This window comes from Rattus norvegicus, chromosome 13 (genome assembly GCF_021556685.1).
Source record: "Rattus norvegicus strain SHRSP/BbbUtx chromosome 13, alternate assembly SHRSP_T2T, whole genome shotgun sequence".
Classification (NCBI taxonomy): Eukaryota; Metazoa; Chordata; class Mammalia; order Rodentia; family Muridae; genus Rattus; species Rattus norvegicus.
This window is the reverse complement of record NC_141546.1, coordinates 106,822,867-106,841,147: the sequence shown is the minus strand read 5'-3', so window position 1 is coordinate 106,841,147 and position 18,281 is coordinate 106,822,867. Positions and strand designations below refer to the sequence as shown.

Here is an 18,281-nt window from a genome sequence, read left to right as displayed (position 1 = left end):
GCCATTACTTGCCAAGAGCTCTTCATGTATGGGTGGAGCTTTGTGGGATTTCCCCCACCTCCCATCCATCGCCAACCAGAATTGTCACTGAGACCTCTTGTTTAGGGGACCTCGTCATAGTTAACAAAGGACAGGAAGTACGAACGAGACTCACAGTTATTAGCATACGTGTTGGCTACTTTTCTTGTTGCTCTGACTAAATACCAGACAAAGGCTGCTTCAGGAATATTGTTGTTAAGAGTTTTCTTTCTGTGAAGAGACACCATGATTCCTGCAATTCTCATAAAGGACATTTAATTGGAGCTGGCTTAAAGTTTCAGAGTTTTAGTCCATCATCACGGTGGGAAGCACGGCAGCACGCGGTCAGACGGTACTGGAGAAGGAGCTGAGGGTTCTATGTCCTGATTGGCAGGCATGGGGAAGTGAGCTGCTTGAGCTTCTGAGACCTCATGCCCTCACAGTGACATACTTCTTCCAAAAAGGCCACACCTCCTAATAGTGCCACTCCCTATGGGCCAAACATTCAAACATAGGAGTCTATGGAAGCCATTCCTATTCAAACCTCCACAAGGTGTAATTTAAAAACAAAAATTGTTTTGCTTCACTTCCACTCAAGCTGGGTCCAGGGTCCTGAATCCTCGTAAGGATAGGGAGGAAGTCTGCCCTTAGCAGGCGTGGGAAGGCCCCTCCCCCACCTACATGAGCTGAGAAGAAGCTCTGACCATTGTGGTGTGGAGTTGCTCCCTGTCCATGCTGCATGGTGTGGGCAGCTGGTCACTTTCATGTCCTTTTTGGACTCAGCTTTCCTGTTGTGACTGTCAGTGAAGCTACTCAGGCTGAATTTCCTCATGTCCACTCACCTGCCCTTGTCCACTCACATGCCTCAGAGACATGGACCCTGGTACCAGGAGCTGCTCCAGTAGAAGGGGCAGGCACATGCAAGGATTATTCTTTTATTGCAAGTTCATTACGAAAGTAGTTCATGTCTTCTTCAGTTACCACACTGACCATGTGACCTTCCCAGCTACCACACTGATCACGTGACCTTCCCAGCTACCACACTGACCATGTGACCTTCCCAGCTGCCACACTGACCATGTGACCTTCCCAGCTGCCACACTGACCATGTGACCTTCCCAGTTACCACACTAACATGTGACCTTCACAGTTAACACACTAACATGTGACCTTCACAGTTAACACACTGACCATGTGACCTTCCCAGTTAACACACTAACATGTGACCTTCCCAGTTATCACACTGACCACGTGACCTTCCCAGTTACCACACTGACCACGTGACCTTCCCAGTTACCACACTAACATGTGACCTTCCCAGTTACCACACTAACCATGTGACCTTCCCAGTTACCACACTAACATGTGACTGTCCCAGTTAACACACTAACATGTGACCTTCCCAGTTACCACACTAACATGTGACCTTCCCAGTTACCACACTAACATGTGACCTTCCCAGTTATCACACTAACATGTGACCTTCCCAGTTACCACACTAACATGTGACCTTCCCAGTTATCACACTAACATGTGACCTTCCCAGTTAACACACTAACATGTGACCTTCCCAGTTAACACACTAACATGTGACCTTCCCAGTTACTACACTAACATGTGACCTTCCCAGTTACCACACTAACATGTGACCTTCCCAGTTAACACGCTGACATGTGACCTTCCCAGTTACTACACTAACATGTGACCTTCCCAGTTAACACACTGACATGTGACCTTCCCAGTTACTACACTGACATGTGACCTTCCCAGTTACCACACTAACATGTGACCTTCACAGTTACCACACTAACATGTGACCTTCCCAGTTACCACACTAACATGTGACCTTCCCAGTTAACACACTAACATGTGACCTTCACAGTTACCACACTAACATGTGACCTTCCCAGTTATCACACTAACATGTGACCTTCACAGTTAGCACACTAACATGTGACCTTCCCAGTTACTACACTGACCTTGTGACCTTCCCAGTTATCACACTAACATGTGACTTTCCCAGTTACTACACTAACATGTGACCTTCCCAGTTAACACACTAACATGTGACCTTCCCAGTTAACACACTAACATGTGACCTTCACAGTTACCACACTAACATGTGACCTTCCCAGTTACCACACTAACATGTGACCTTCCCAGTTACCACACTAACATGTGACCTTCCCAGTTACCACACTAACATGTGACCTTCCCAGTTACCACACTAACATGTGACCTTCCCAGTTACTACACTAACATGTGACCTTCCCAGTTATCACACTGGCCATGTGACCTTCCCAGTTACCACACTAACATGTGACCTTCCCAGTTACTACACTAACATGTGACCTTCCCAGTTACCACACTAACATGTGACCTTCCCAGTTACTACACTAACATGTGACCTTCCCAGTTAACACACTAACATGTGACCTTTCCAGTTATCACACTAACATGTGACCTTCACAGTTAACACACTAACATGTGACCTTCCCAGTTACCATACTAACATGTGACCTTCCCAGTTACCACACTAACCATGTGACCTTCCCAGTTAACACACTGGCCATGTGACCTTCCCAGTTAACACACTAACATGTGACCTTCCCAGTTACCACACTAACATGTGACCTTCACAGTTAACACACTAACATGTGACCTTCACAGATACCACACTAACATGTGACCTTCCCAGTTACCACACTGACCATGTGACCTTGGGTACATGAATTTAAGCCTTCAGCCTCCTTTTCACTGTTTAGGTAATGGGCTAACTTCTTGGGGTTCCATCCTAGAGAATCCATGTCCATGAAGACTCTGAGTTAGAAGGAAGGTACATTTGGAGGATGACAGGAAGACAGTCAGGCAGAGGTGGGTAGAGAGGTTGGAGTTCTAAGTGGGTAAACACCATCTTCAGAATCTGGACTCCCAGTGCTTTTCCAGGTGTGTTGTTGGAGACACGTCGCAGTTCCTCTGGTAATATGGCTTCTTGTTCTCCCCTCCTAGGACCCGACTGATTTTGAGTGGAACTTCTGGCTGGAGTGGGGGAAGCAGAGGCTGGTGTGGCTCCTCCTTGGCCATATGGCTGTGTCTCAGTTGGCCACACTGCTCACAAAGAAGGTATGCGTCATGTGCCATTTGCTTTTAAGCCTCCTTTTCCTTTGGGTTTGGTGAAGGGGCCTGAACTGTGAATCTGGAGACCAAGGTATCAGTGGGGAAGACTGGGAACAGTACTAGCCAAAGCGACGTGTTGGGGGAATACAGCCATTGAGTACAAAGGTTTCAGAGTGAGCCAACCCCAGCTGGCGCTCTCGAAGAACTTCCCTGATGGAATGCTTCCGTAAAGACTTGCTCGCTTGGGAGGATATGTGGCTTCGTTCAGTTCAGGAGGGAGTAGAAGTTGTATTGTTGGTAAATACAAGGCCTGGAGAGATGGCTCAGCAGCTAAGGGAACTGGCTGCTTTCCCAAAGGACCTGGGCTCTATTCCCAGCACTCAGTCGGTGGTTCACAATTGTAGTGCCTACTTTGATTTTTTTATGTCTACTTGACACAAATTAGGGTCATCAGATAGGAGGGAGCCTCAATTGAGAAAATACCTCATAAGATGTAGTGCATTTTCTCTATTCGTGATTAGTGAAGTAGGCACAGCTCACTGTGGGTGGTGCCATTCCTAGGCTGCTGGTCCTGGGTTCTATGAAAAAGCAGGCTAAACAATCCAGTAAGCAGCACTCCTTCATGGCCTCTGCATCGGCTTCTGTTTCCAGGTTCCTGTTCTGTTTGAGCTCCTGACTTGACTTCCCTTGGTGATGAATCATCACCTGGAACTGTAAGCTTATCACACACCACACACACACACACACACACACACACACACACACTCACACACTCACACACACACGAGTTGCCCTGGTCATGGTCATAGAAACCCTAAGACAACAATGGTCTGTAACTCCAGTTCCACGAGATTAATAGCCTTTATCTGGCCTCGAATGTGTTGTTGCATAAACACGTAAGCCAAAATTCATACATGTAGAAATAATTATAAATCTTTTTTTAAAAGTAGCAATTGAGCTGGGAAAATGCTGTGGGTGATATAAGCACAATGACCTGAGTTTGATCCCCAGAATCCACAAAAAGAATGGTCGGATGTGATGATGCTTGAAAAAAGCACCAAGGGGCTAGAGACAGGCAGATCCCAAGAACTTACTGGCAGCCAGTCAGGCTCACTTAGCCATCTTCAGGCTAGTGAGAGACCCTGTCTTAAAAATAAAGTGGATGGCTCCTGAGGAACGATTGACCTCTGACCCGTGCACACAGGTGCTCATGGGTGGACAGGAACAACACACACACACACACACACACACAGACACACACAGACACACACACTCACACACACACATGCACACACACACTCACACACATGCACACGCACACACTCACACACACAGACCACACACACTCACACACATACACACACACTCACACACACTCACACACACTCACACACACATGCACACACATGCACACGCACATGCACACGCACACACACACACCTACATTTATTATTGAGCAGTGTGGTAACTCTAACAGTTTCATGCTGGATTCCATTAACAGGGAATTTTCAAAGTAGATACTTGAAAAGAGATTTTACAGGAGTCTGGACTGTGGCAGCTTCATAGGGCCAGCTAGCTAGCAAGAAGCCCACGAGGCTTCCAGGAGGACTCCCCGGTCACTTAGGGACTACTTGGCTTCTGCTCAGGACCCTCTGATACAGGCTTCCGGTCACTACTTCCTAATGTAAAGACTGAGCCTGTGTTTGGAAATCTCAAGTGAGACCCAGACAAACAGACTGGCCTGGACCAACCCAGGAGGCAAACTCCATTCTCTTAAAAGACTCAAGAGGTGAGGAAACAGAGAGTCTATACCCCTGAAAGTCCAGAGAAGGAGAGACCAGCGCTAAGCCAGAGGAACAGGCTGGTCACTGGTTGGTGGGAGGTGTACCCGAACATCTTCTCTTTCTACAAAGTTGGTGCTTTTTGATCCTGCCCGTTCTAGGACAGTGGTTCTCAACCTGTGAGTCGTGACCCCTTTTTGGGGGATCCATCCACCCTTTCACAGGGTCATCTGCATATCATATACTCACATTGTGATTCATAACAGTAGCAAAATTACAGTTATGAAGTAGCAGTGAAATGATTTTGTGGTTGGGGGCCATCACAGCGTGAGGGGCTGCAGCCTTAGGAAGGGTGGGAGCCACTGCTCTAGGAGATGGGAGACTGGACCGCATGCTCTCCTTTTAACGATACTGATCACTTTCTGTACCTCAGTGGTCACCTGTCTTCTGACATGGCAAAGCTAAGATGTTGGCCTATCAGACTTGGATATGTTAAGAAGTTTCGTAGACCTTTCCAATAGACCAGATGCTAAGTATTACTGGAACTCCACCCCTGCTCCTGGGACGGCAAGGGATGCGTCTGCCTCAGCTTTTGCAATTAGTGTTTATTTATTATTAATACGTTATTATATATTTCTCAAATTCCTGTTTATGTTTTCAATATTTCTAGCAGTTTATCGCTAATTTTTTTCAAGGTTTGAAGAGATGGCTCGTTAGTTAAGAGCACTGGCTGCTCTTCCAGAGAACCTGGGCTCAGTTCCCAGCACCCCCATGGCAGCTCCCAACTGTCTGTAATCCTCCTCAAGGGATCTTCTGTCCTCCTTGGGCACCAGGTACAAGTGCCATGCACAGATATAATATGCAGGCAAGACATTCATACACATAAAACAAATAAGTTAATATAAAAACTCCGAAACTGAGTTAAGTTAAAATACTTTTATGTGTATGTGTCCTGCCTGCATGTATGTGCACCATGCGTGTGCCTGGTACAAGTGGATGCAGAAATGGTCATCACAACCCTGTAGCTATAGTTACAGGTAGTTGTGAGCCGCAGTGTGGGTGTTGCAAACTGAACATGGGTTCTCTGCAAGAGCAGTCAGCACCTTTAACCAGTAAGCCATGTCTCTAGTCCCAAAGTTTAACATTCTATTTCTTTTTATGGTATATATTTTTTGTTTACATTTTAAATAATATCCCCTTTCCTGGTTTCCCCTCCAGAAACCCACTATCCCATCACCCCCTCCTCTGCTTCTATGAGGGTGCTCCCCTGCCTACCTGCCCACCCACCCACTCCCTCCTTCCTCCCCACCTCCCAGCCCTGGCATTCCCCTGCACTGGGACATCGAGCCTTGACAGGACCAAGGGCCTCTTCTCCCATTGAATGCCCAACAGGGCCATCCTCTGCTACGTATGCAGCTGGAACCACAGGTCCATCCCTGTGTTCTCTTTGGATGGCGGTTTAGTCCTTGGGAGCTCTGGGGGTCTGGTTGTTTGATATTGTTGTTCTTCTTATGGGGTTGCAATTCCCTTCAGCTCCTTCAGTCCTTTCTAACTCCTCCATTGGGGACCCCGTGTTCAATCCAGTGGTTGGCTGTGAGCATCTGCCTCTGTATTTGTCAGGCTCTAACATTCTATTTCAAACAAAAACCTTTACTACCCATAGGTAAAGTTGTTCCTAAACTTGAGGGTGGTAAAGTCTAACTTCATGAATAATTAAGCAAGTATATATTAAAAACAGACTTATCAATTCACACTTTACAGTTTGGCAAAAATAAACAAGGATTCCCTGAAGAAACTGGGCATTGACCACTCAAGGTCTCCTGGAAAGGAGGTGTGTGAACTGGCTGTGTCCTCTGGGGTATGTCCCTGGCAAACACCCACAGATTACTGTGTGAATCCTGACATGTTCTTTGAGGCTAAAGAACCAGATGCAGCTGGTGTCCATCCCGGTGACTCGGACAAGCCGTAGAGAACAGATTATAGCTGCTGTGAAAGCACTGGTGAATTTATGGCTCCTCATGGTGAGCTAGGAACTCAGGTTGCAGAGAACCATATCAGCCATGATTCCGTGCACAGGGGACTTGGAAGTGTGGTACTAACAGTGTGTTCTGTGTGCAGTGCTGAAGGAGACAGCTGCTGGGCTCTGCATGCAGCCCTGGGGGTTCATGTGCTGGACACTTGGTCCCCACCATGGGATTTAGTTTACCTGAAGCTTTTATTTCGGGCTCCTCTTCAGAGGCAGTGTTGCCGTGGACTTGGGTGTCCACTGGGTGATTGCTTTTAGGAACCCTTAAATATGTAAAAAAAATTCACAGCTGCCTGAGTCCTTGATATAAATTTAAAACAATTATTCTTTCTTTGTTCTCTGTGTCTTTGTTTCTTTCTATGTGTCTATCTCTTTGTTTGTCTCTGTCTCTGTCTCTCTCTCTCCTCGGTGTCTCTGTTTCTTTCTGTGTGTCTGTCTCTCTGTCTCTCCCTGTGTGTCTCTGTTTCTTTTTGTGTGTCTATCTCTTTGTCTCTGTCTTAGTCTCTGTCTCTCTCCCATGTGTCTCTGTTCCTTTCTGTGTGTCTATCTGTCTCTGTCTGTCTGTCTCTCTCTCTCCTTGGTGTCTCTTTCTGTGTGTTGATCTCTGTTTATCTCTCTCTGTGTCTCTGTCTCTATTCTTGTTGTCTTTGTCTCTTTTTGTGTGTCTATCTCTTTTTGTCTCTGTCTGTCTGTCTCTGTGTGTGTCTGTGTGTGCGCACATGTACCATGGCACAAGTGTGAGGTTAGAGAACAACCTCCTTTAGTCCATTCTTTTCCCATGATGTGGGACCAGGAGGTCAAACCCAGGTTATCAGGCACCTTAATGCACCGAGAGAGCTCTCCCTGGCCCCCAAGTCTCTGTCTGGTTCAAAATGGCATAACATTTGCATATAACCTGCACAATCCCCTCAATGTCTTGCTTATAGTTTCCAGTACAATATAGAGGTTAAGTAGCTGTGATATTGTGTTAGTGATAGAATAAGGAAAATGTATACATTTTATTCTTAATATGAATATTGGTCTAGCCAAGGTCAGTTGAACCCATGGGGTGGAACTTGCACTTGGAATGGTTCAGAATAAATGCCACCATTAGTCACTTCTGTGTCCTCAGATCTGCATCGGGAGTGGCTTCTGGGGCTGTGGGAAGAGGCTGCAAAACAATATCCTCCCAGGTTACATCTGCCCTGCTCCTGGCAGCTTCCTGTGTCGGATGAAGAAAGGAAGGATGCAGGCTGGGAGGCAGCTCAATGGCAGAACAACAACTCTAAGGCGGGCAGCCCCGTGTTCAGTCCCTTGTCCTTGGGGACAGAAGTGGGTCTGGCCCTGTGACTGTGTGCTTCTGAACTTCCGTCTCAGGCTGGTCTGGGAATAAGGATGGGAGTTAGATTATTTTCCTGGGGGTCGGGGGAAGCTGACCGGGAAGTCAGAAGTGAAGCAGTGCTCACCACCGAGCCACACTTTGCAGTTCTGGCTCGGGGAGTGGGGCTCCCTTGTTCAGCTTCCTGTGTGGTGCTGTGAGGCCTGGCTGGGCAGGCAGATTCAGCTCAGCCTCAGCAGAACACATCTCACCCCACGTTGGGGAGGAGGGCCCTGAGTTTTTCTTGGAAGGAGGCAGAGTGAGAGCTGAGCCATCCCCCTGTGTGTCTCACCTTCTCGTGACCACAGGCTGGGCTGCGAGGCAGCTGGCTGGCAGATCTGTCTGTGGCGGGGCCACAAGGCTTCATTGTCAGAGTTGGCTCTGCCTCCCCGTGAGTCTGGACGGCAACCTTGGCCTCATTAGCTCCGTTCCTCTCACCACCTGGATGAAGTGTTCCTCTTGGCCTTCCTTGGCAGAGTTGGTTTTGGTGCTTTTTCAGAATGGAAGATTTGGGTTGCAGCCCTGTCTACTTTGCTTTCCTTTGGGACAGGAGAAGCCAGAGCAGTCCAGTTGGGGCAGGCGTCAGACGGCTTCTGGTCAAAGCCCTGACTCCTGAACAAAGCTTCCCCTCTCCGTCTGGATGGGCCTTTTCCTTTGCGGGCCACCACCTCCCAGGGAGGGCCAGGCTACTTCCAGAAGCCTCCTTTTTCTCCCCTTCTCCCTCCTCCTTCATTCCCTCTTCTCCGTCCTTCTTCCCTTCCTCCGGTCATGTAAAGTAATAAAGTAATAAAGTTTTCCCTTGAGCTTCTTGGCTGAGATTAAATGCTTTTCCTCTAGGTCAGGCCCTCTCTGTGAGGGGCCTGAGGAAAGTTGAGTAATGACTGAGCTCTGGCTGTGGGTGTGTTATGATTGGACTTTGTGGGGCCGGGTCACATCTGCCTCCGTTCTCCCATGCCTCTGTGGGTTTCCACCACCTGGGACACTGTGTTCTCAGCCCTCAGAACTAAAACGGTCCCGTAGGAGCTCTGGGAAGGCTGGCCTGGTGTGGGGCTCTGTGCTTTTCTTTATGTGGTCTGGCTGGAGGATGGCGTGGTTAGTCTTGGCCCCTCAGCTCAGGTCTTCACTGCAGGATATGCACAGGCTAAGGAACCTCTGGGGTTGGCTTTTCATGGGGTGGGCAGTCTGTCCCCGAGGAGTGTCAGATCCACACATAAATGGAACCTCGGGCACTGTGTCTCTACTGGGACCCACTCCACACCCTCCGTTAGTGCCTGTCTAATGAGGTGAAGTTCCCTGGATAAAAACCCACTGACCTTTTCTCCCGGAAGATCTGGCTGGGATGCAGCTGTTGGGACTCCAATGAACAGACTGCTTTTTCTTCTTTGGGAAGATTTTATATATATATATATATATATATATATATATATATATATATATATATATATATATATATATACACACACACACACACATATATATACATACATATATATACATACACACATACATATATATACATACATATATATATTCAGATATATATTCTTATATAGCATATATTTATATTTATTTTAGAACCTACGGCAATTGATGAAATAAAATGTAACAAACCATGACACACAGGAGAATACATACTCATTGACTCCCTTTCTTTCTCAAACAGTGTTTCACTGAGTGGTCTCTTGGCATACGTATTCTCATCTGCTGCCAAAGTGAGCGCTGACCAAAACTTTGAGCTCTCACTCTTCGATGCAGACCTAAGCTAGCAAGGGCATCGGAGGCACATCCTGCTGCCATTTGGTACCCGCAACACAGGGTGAGCTGAAGCAGACACAGATGCTGTGAGAGAGGCCCTTGACCAAGTGTCTCTCTGAGTTCTGGCCCTTGCAAAGGAGGTTTGAAGAATAGACTTCAAAGGAAGAGAGAGAAGCTCTGTCTTTGTCGTTGGTGATGATTGCAGTTGGTGATGGTGCATAGGTCTGACGGATTAGTTAGTGCCCCTCCCTCATGTTCCAGTGGCAGACAGCACTTTCTGTTAGAGGAGCCGTTGCCTGGGCTGGGCAGGCAGGTGTGAGAGGAGGCAGGAGGCTGGTCCTAAGCTATGAAGTGATGTCTTTGTACTGACAGGAGAGAGATCCTTTTCTAAGGAGTGAGGTGGAACCTGAGACTTGGAAGATGGTAGGTTTTCACATTAGGATCAGAAGCCCAACACTTTGATGCTGATGCTGTCATCTGTCAAGTTAAATCTGAACACCTGGGGAAGCTTATGCACCCCTTCATATGTGGCCATATTCATCTATCTTCATGCGTTCACCTCTCCACCCACCTACCCACCCACCCATCCATCCACCCACCCACCTACTCACCCACCCATCCATCCACCCACCCACCTACCCACCCACCCATCCACCTACCCATCCACCTACCCACCCACCCATCCACCCACCCATCCACCTACCCACCCACCCACCCACCTACCCACCCACCTACCCACCCACCCATCCACCTACCCACCCACCCACCCACCTACCCACCCACCTACCCACCCACCCATCCACCTACCCACCCACCTACCCACCCACCCATCCACCTACCCACCCACCTACCCACCCACCCATCCACCTACTCATCCACCTACTCACCCACCCATCCACCTACCCATCCACCTACCCACCCTCCCATCCACCTACCCATCCACCTACCCATCCACCTACCCACCCACCCATCCACCTACCCACCCACCCATCCATCCACCCACCCACCTACTCACCCACCCATCCACCTACCCATCCACCTACTCACCTACCCATCCACCTACCCATCCACCTACCCACCCATCCATCCACCTACTCATCCACCTACTCACCCACCCATCCACCTACCCACCCTCCCATCCACCTACCCATCCACCTACCCACCCTCCCATCCACCTACCCACCCTCCCATCCACCTACCCACCCTCCCATCCACCTACCCATCCACCTACCCACCCACCCATCCACCTACCCATCCACCTACTCACCCACCCATCCACCTACCCATCTACCTACCCACCCACCCATCCACCTACCCACCCTCCCATCCACCTACCCATCCACCTACCCACCCACCCATCCACCTACCTACCCATCCACCCACTCATCCACCCATCCATCTACCCATCCACCTACCCACCCACCCATCCACCTACCCACCCACCCATCCACCTACCCATCCACCTACCCACCCACCCATCCACCTACCCACCCACCCATCCACCTACCCATCCACCTACCCACCTACCCATCCACCTACCCACCCACCCATCCACCTACCTACCCATCCACCCACTCATCCGCCCATCCATCTACCCATCCACCTACTCACCCACCCATCAACCTACTCTCCTACCTACCCACCCACCCATCCACCTACCCATCCACCTACCCACCCACCCATACATTAATCTGCCCATGTACCACTCCTCCATCCTCCCACCCATTCTGTGACCCTGTCTATCTATTCATCTCCCCACACCCATCAATCTCCACCCATCACCACTTCTGCCTTTACCAGCCACTCATCCGCCCACCCACCCATCCACCTACCTACCCATCCACCCACACATTCACCAACCCACCCATCCATCCACCCACCCACCCATCCACCCACCCATCTACCCACCCATCCACCAACCCACCCATCCACCAACCCACCCATCTATCCACCCACCCATCCACCTATCCTGTCTATCAACACATGCAACCACTGCCATCCACATACCCTACTATCATACCTATCGTCCACTCTTCTATCCATTCTACACACCCACCCATCCATCTACCACTGTCCACCATCTGTTCATCTGCCCATCCACACATCCCTTCTCCATTCATTTACACTCACCCCCACACTCTATCTAACCACCCCAACTTTTTATTTACCTATCCATTTCCACTCACTCGGCCACATATCTATCCATCCACTCACCCACTTTCCTACCCATTTATCCATTCCCACCCATCCACCAATCTACCCATCAATCCATCTACCCATCCATCCATCCATCCACCCACTCCCCATCCATCCATCCACCCACTCCCCATCCATCCATCCATCCACCCATCCATCTACCCATCCATCCACCCATCCACCCATCCATCCATCCACCCACCCATCCACCCATCCATCCACCCATCCACCCACCCATCCTCCACCATCCTTTCTTTTCTTCCACTCAGCCATTTATCCCGCCATTTAGTATCTGTTGAGCTTGGCACCAGACTAGATTCTGTTTTACATTTATGTATTATGAACAGGAAAGGATTTTTGCTTACTCAGGAAGGCTACCAGGTGGAAAACGACCACGTTCCATTCTGAGAAGCGGGGTCAGCGTCGGCTCAAGTAGCGGTGGAATGTGGCATGGCGTCCACTTTCCTCCGTTTGCTGTGGTGTGTACTGCATCCCATCAGAAGGCCATGGAGTTCTCGGTCTGGCTTTAGGTCGGCTGTTAAGAAAGTTGTGCTTTTTGGAGTTTTGAAAATATCCCTGTTTTAATTCTCATCCTCTGTAAAAAAACTGAAGGCCTGGAATCCTTAGAGCTAAGTGGGGTCAGTGTGTGCTTTCACAGAGTTCTCTCAGCCCATCTCAACAAGTACCACATCGTTCAGGCTCTTAACATCACCATCGCTAGAGTGTTGTAAATCCATATTGAATCACAGTGAGATGGCACGATGTACTTTCCAGAATGGCTCTGCTGAAACACGGAAACACCGCAGATGCTTGTGGGGATGTGGAATTTCGGGCGCACTCATGTACCCTTGTTGGCGTTGAGTGGTGGCAGACCAGAAAGCTGTTTGCGGTGCTAGACGTCTAACTGGCATGTAACTGGCATGTCACCAGCTCCTGTTTGCTCAGGCGTCCGTTCATTCCGGGAAACGAGAAGTTATTTTTAACTTCCAAAACCTGTGCAGATATGAGGACATCGGTTTTATTCGAAATAGCCCTCACTTGCAAATGTCTGAGATGTCCTTCAGCTGGGATGGGAATAAGCAAACCAAGGTTATCCAGATCACGGGAAACTGCAAGAGACAATGGGCGTTAGCCACAGCTTAGTTGAGTCTGTGTGATTTCTTTGAAATGACAACATTTTGGAAATGAAGAAGAGATTAATGGGTAGGAGATGGGGTGGTGAGGGAAGTGGGAAGAGCATGGTGTGAATCCTAAGACTTCTGGGTGTTTGTAGGTTGCACACTGAATCTTCACATATGTGTGTGGGGGCACACTGAACCTTCACATGTGTGTGTGGGGGGCACACTGAACCTTCACATGTGTGCATGGGGGGCACACTGAACCTTCACATGTGTGTGTGTGGCACACTGAACCTTCACATGTGTGTGTGTGGGCACACTGAACCTTCACATGCGTGTGGGGGGCACACTGAACCTTCACATGTGTGTGTGTGGCACACTGAACCTTCACATGTGTGTGTGTGGGCACACTGAACCTTCACATGCGTGTGGGGGGGCACACTGAACCTTCACATGTGTGTGTGTGGGGGCACACTGAAACTTCACATGTGGTAGAATTATGTAGAACATAGCAATGAAACCGGACATCAGTAAATTTGATAGATGGTAGTTATGTGGTGTCCTGGTTGTGATAATATTCTGTTGTTTTGAGAAAGGTGCTTTTGGGGGAACTCAATGAAACACAGCACAAAAGGTGTTATTTCTTGTGAGCACACGAAGTACAACTATCTCAGAATGAGTCCCGGTTAGAACACTGTGTGCCTGGGAGACCGCTCAGCAAGTAACATGGTCCCCTTGTGTGCATGAGAATCCGAGTTTGTTTTCTAGAACCCACATAAAACAAACGAACACCAAAAAAGCTGGATGTGGTGGGTGAAAGAGATGGGGAATTGCTGGGGCTCACTGGCTGGTCAGCTTAGCCTGCTTGAGGCCAGTGAGAGGCTCTGTCTCAAGTAAGTTGTGGGCCAATAAGATGTCTCAGAGGACAAAGGTGCTTGCCTCCAAGTATGATGACCTGAGTTTGATCCCTGGGATCTACATGGTAGAACTGACTCTCTGCCCTCCACACAACTGTCTTAGCATGAGCGCATGCACACACACACACACACACACACACACACACACACTAATAATAACAGAAAATCATAAAAATAAACCAAGGTAGATGGCACCTAAGGAATGAAACACTCAAGACTGACTTCTGGTTTCCAAACACACATGCACACATATGCGTGTTTGCTCACAAACATGTATGCACACACATACATTCACAAAAGGAGAAGCTTATAAAGTTGTATTTGCTTAAAATGTGAAGTTCTAAATCAGAAATAGCATAGCTCGCTGTTTAGACTTATTTTCCTTTTCCCACTTCCTCGAGTCAGTGAGTAGGTGAGTATCAGCCCAGGGCTGCAGAAGTTCAGACATATTCGTGTGTATCTATTGTATGCATGTGCACTCACGTGTTTGTGTGTGCACATGTATGCGTGCATGTGCATTTGTGTGTGTGTGCATGCATGTGTGTGCATGTGTGTGTGCATGTGTGTTTGTGTGTATGTGTGTGTGTGCATGTATGTTTCTGTGTGTGTGCATGTGTGTTTAATCCTGGGGGATGGTGTAGCTTGCTTGTGGGGTGCTGTCATCCCTGGGATGGTGGTCATGGGTTCTGTAAGAAAGCAGGCTGAGCAAGTGATGGGGAGCAAGCCAGTAAGCAGCACCCTCCATGGCTTCTGCATCAGTCCCTGCCTCCAGGCTTCTGCTGTGTGTTCCTATCCTGACTCCCTTCGATGATAAACCGTGATATGGTCGTATAAGCCAAATAAGCTGTTTTCCCCCCAAGTTGCTTTGATCATGGTGGTTCATCACAGCAATAGGAATCCTACCTGAGGCAATGGGCGTTAACAACCTGAGTCTGGGAGCTGGATAGACAGCTCAGTGGTTAAAATGCTTACTGCTCTTGTAGAGGACCTCTCAGTTTTCAGCACCGGCAACCATCTGTAACTCCATTTCCAGAAGATCCAGCACTGTTTTCTGTCATCTTCAGGAACCAGGCATATTCATGGTGCACAGACATACATGCAGGCATACACAGAAAATAAAAATAAATCCACCTTTTAAAGAAACCGGAGACCAACATGGTGTGTGTGTGTGCGTGTGTGTGTGTGTGTGTGTGCAAACGCTCGTGTGTTCAGATCCCAGGGAATGTAGGAAAGAACTTACTGGCCCATTTAATGACAAGTTAGAAGCATTGTTTTGGGATAAAATGGCATGATGCTTGTGATTTCTTTTTAATTATTTTTGAAAAGTAAAAACAGTTCTGTCCTGGTTCATGGGACAGGCTCCATACCGATATACCTAGGAGCAGACAAATGCTTGAGCCGTACATAAGCACATCAGTATGGGGGGGGGTAGGGTTGCTTAGGCCTCTGCGTGTGGACCGGCCCCTTTGGTGTTCCCACCCCTCTTTGTACCAACAATTCCAGAGCTCAGCCTGTGTGTGGAAGGGACTGTGGGGATGGCAGTGGGACCTTCCCTGCCCTACCCTGCCATAGTGTCAGGTCAGGGCCACCCATGCTGTATCTGGGTTTTAGTGATGTTTGGGGTAGTCGGGATTTCTAATGGCATTTTAACCTTCTGAATGTGAAAATGAGCGTTTCAGTGGCACTGGCTCACACACCAGTTCGGTGCAGGAAAAATGGTGTTAGTTCACTGTCCCACTTTTTGTCCTCGGGAGGGTGAAGGTAGTGTGCAGGCTGGGGAGTCCGAGGTCAGTGGGAGGGGGTTTCCCCTTCTGTCTCAGGACAGCACTAGTGTTGTCTGCCTGCACAAGGTGTGTGGGATGCATTTACTTGCACACACAGTGGCTCTTGTGACCACTGTCAAATCCATCATAGACTTCCTGGTGGTTCACACAGTGCTGCTAAGTGTTTCTGAAGGTTCCTTCTGACCCAACTTGGAGCAGCTTCAGTCTGTGGTGAGTTTCGAATGAAGCTCAGCCAACAGGTTCTTCCCAGCAGATCAAACAAATAGCACTTACTGAAAGCGTGACCACGTACACATACATGTGTACACATGTGCGCCCAATCCCCATAGCACATGCTGTAGGTTGTGTTGAAAAGAACCTTTCCCCCACTTGTTAAAGCCACATGTTAGGATAGTCTTTGGTGACCTGGTTTCGGAAAATTGGACCGTGCCCAGAGGTGAGAGAGCCGGGGAAAGTTTGAAGCAAATTTATGTGGCTGTTTTCTGGGGTTAGCAGGACGGAAAAACCCCGTAAGAATGAACTTCACATTTCTCTGGTTTTCTTGGAATGTGAAAGTGGCTGAGTTAGTCTCCCAATGCAGATGTTCTTTTGAGCTGGAATATAGGTCAGTTTACAAGCATTGCCACCTAGGACGGGACAGGCAAGTCACCACACGCCAGGCCAGCCTTGCATCCAGTCTCGCCTCCTCTGTCTTTCTGTCCTTCTTACTGTTTCTCTGGCCATCCTGGGGACTGAACCTCAGGCTCCATGCCTGCCTGGCAGTCTCTGTGCCACTCAGCGATGCTTTCAGTCTTTTGCTCAGTCTATGATCTATTTCTGGTTTTTGTTTTTAGACAAGGTCTCACTAAATTGCTCAGACAGGTCTTAAACTTGTGATCCTCCTGCCTCAGAATCCTGACTAGGGCAAGCCTGGGCCACTAGGCCCAGCTCATCCGTTTAGCAGAAGGCCTAAGCTCATTAGTCAGACTCTTCAGTTTTGAAAAGTTTCTGAAGACCCATCATTCAAAACACACACTTGTAACATTGTATTTCTTAGAAGTAACTAACCTTTCTTTTATTTATTTATTTATTTTTGAGATAGTATCTCCTATAGCCCAGGCTGGCTACAACCTCAATATATAACCAAGGATAACCTTGAACTTCTTACCCATGCCTCTCCCTATGAGTATGAGATAACATGCATGTGCCACTATAAACATTTTGTGAAGCAACGGGGTTGGACTACAGTGCCTCATGCTTGCTGGGTAAGGACTCTGTCAACTGAGCTTCAGTCACAGCTAGGGTCTGAGTCGTATTCGAGGAGCCCTTACTTTGCCTGTGTGGTTCACAAACAATTTCATTATACTCATGATGCTCTTGTGAAATTCTTTATTGCTCCAGTTTTATGTTCAAAGAACTGGAGCTAGGGGGTTGGGGATTTAGCTCAGTGGTAGAGCGCTTGCCTAGCAGTGCAAGGCCCTGGGTTCGGTCCCCAGCTCCGGAAAAAAAAAAAAAAAACAAAACAAAAAAAACAAAACAAAACAAAGAACTGGAGCTACAGAGAACTTACATAACTTGCTGAAGACCATGCAGATAGTTAATGGTCACTGCAAAGACTTAGACAGTGAACTATGTGACACACTGCTGTTTAACATTGAAACCTGGTACCTGGAGACATGGCTCAGCAGTTAAGAGGACCCAGTTTTAGTTCCCAGCACCCCATGGTAGTTCACAACCATCTCTAATTACTCCACTATCCCCTGTGTTCACTACACACACATGTTACACATGCGTGTGTATATACGTGCGGGCGAGACATTCATACACATAAAATAAAAAGGGGAAAAACCTTATTGCTTTTTCTTTTCCTTCTTTTTGGTAGAGCAAGGATCACACGAAAGGCTCAGCATGTGCGAGGCAAGCTTCCTCCTCCTGAGACACACACATCAATTCACTCTAGCCCTTTTATTGTGTGTGCATGATGTGTGTGTTGGGGCATGTACCGTCAGAGCACAACTGCGTAGACTTGGTTCTCTCCTTCCACCTTCCCAAGGGGACGGAACTTACACCACTAGACTTGCAGAGTTGGTGATAAGCACTTTTACTCACTGAACCACTCGCTTGCCCTTTATTGCATTTTAAAAATTATCTGTGCATGTATGTGTTTGCATGTGTATGATGTGTTTGTGTATGTGTTTCTGTGTGTAATGTGTGTTTGTGTTTGTGTGTGCAT

General features: G+C 48.2%; 1 protein-coding gene across 1 annotated transcript in view; it reads left to right on the top strand.

Moving 5' to 3' along the window:
- Positions 1-18,281, top strand: part of Hhat (hedgehog acyltransferase) — a 252,931-nt gene that overhangs the window by 31,669 nt on the left and 202,981 nt on the right. Inside the window, exon 4 of the mRNA NM_001398579.2 lies at positions 3,028-3,141. Coding sequence (NP_001385508.1) covers positions 3,028-3,141 — 114 coding nt within the window. The remainder of the gene's footprint in view (positions 1-3,027; positions 3,142-18,281) is intronic.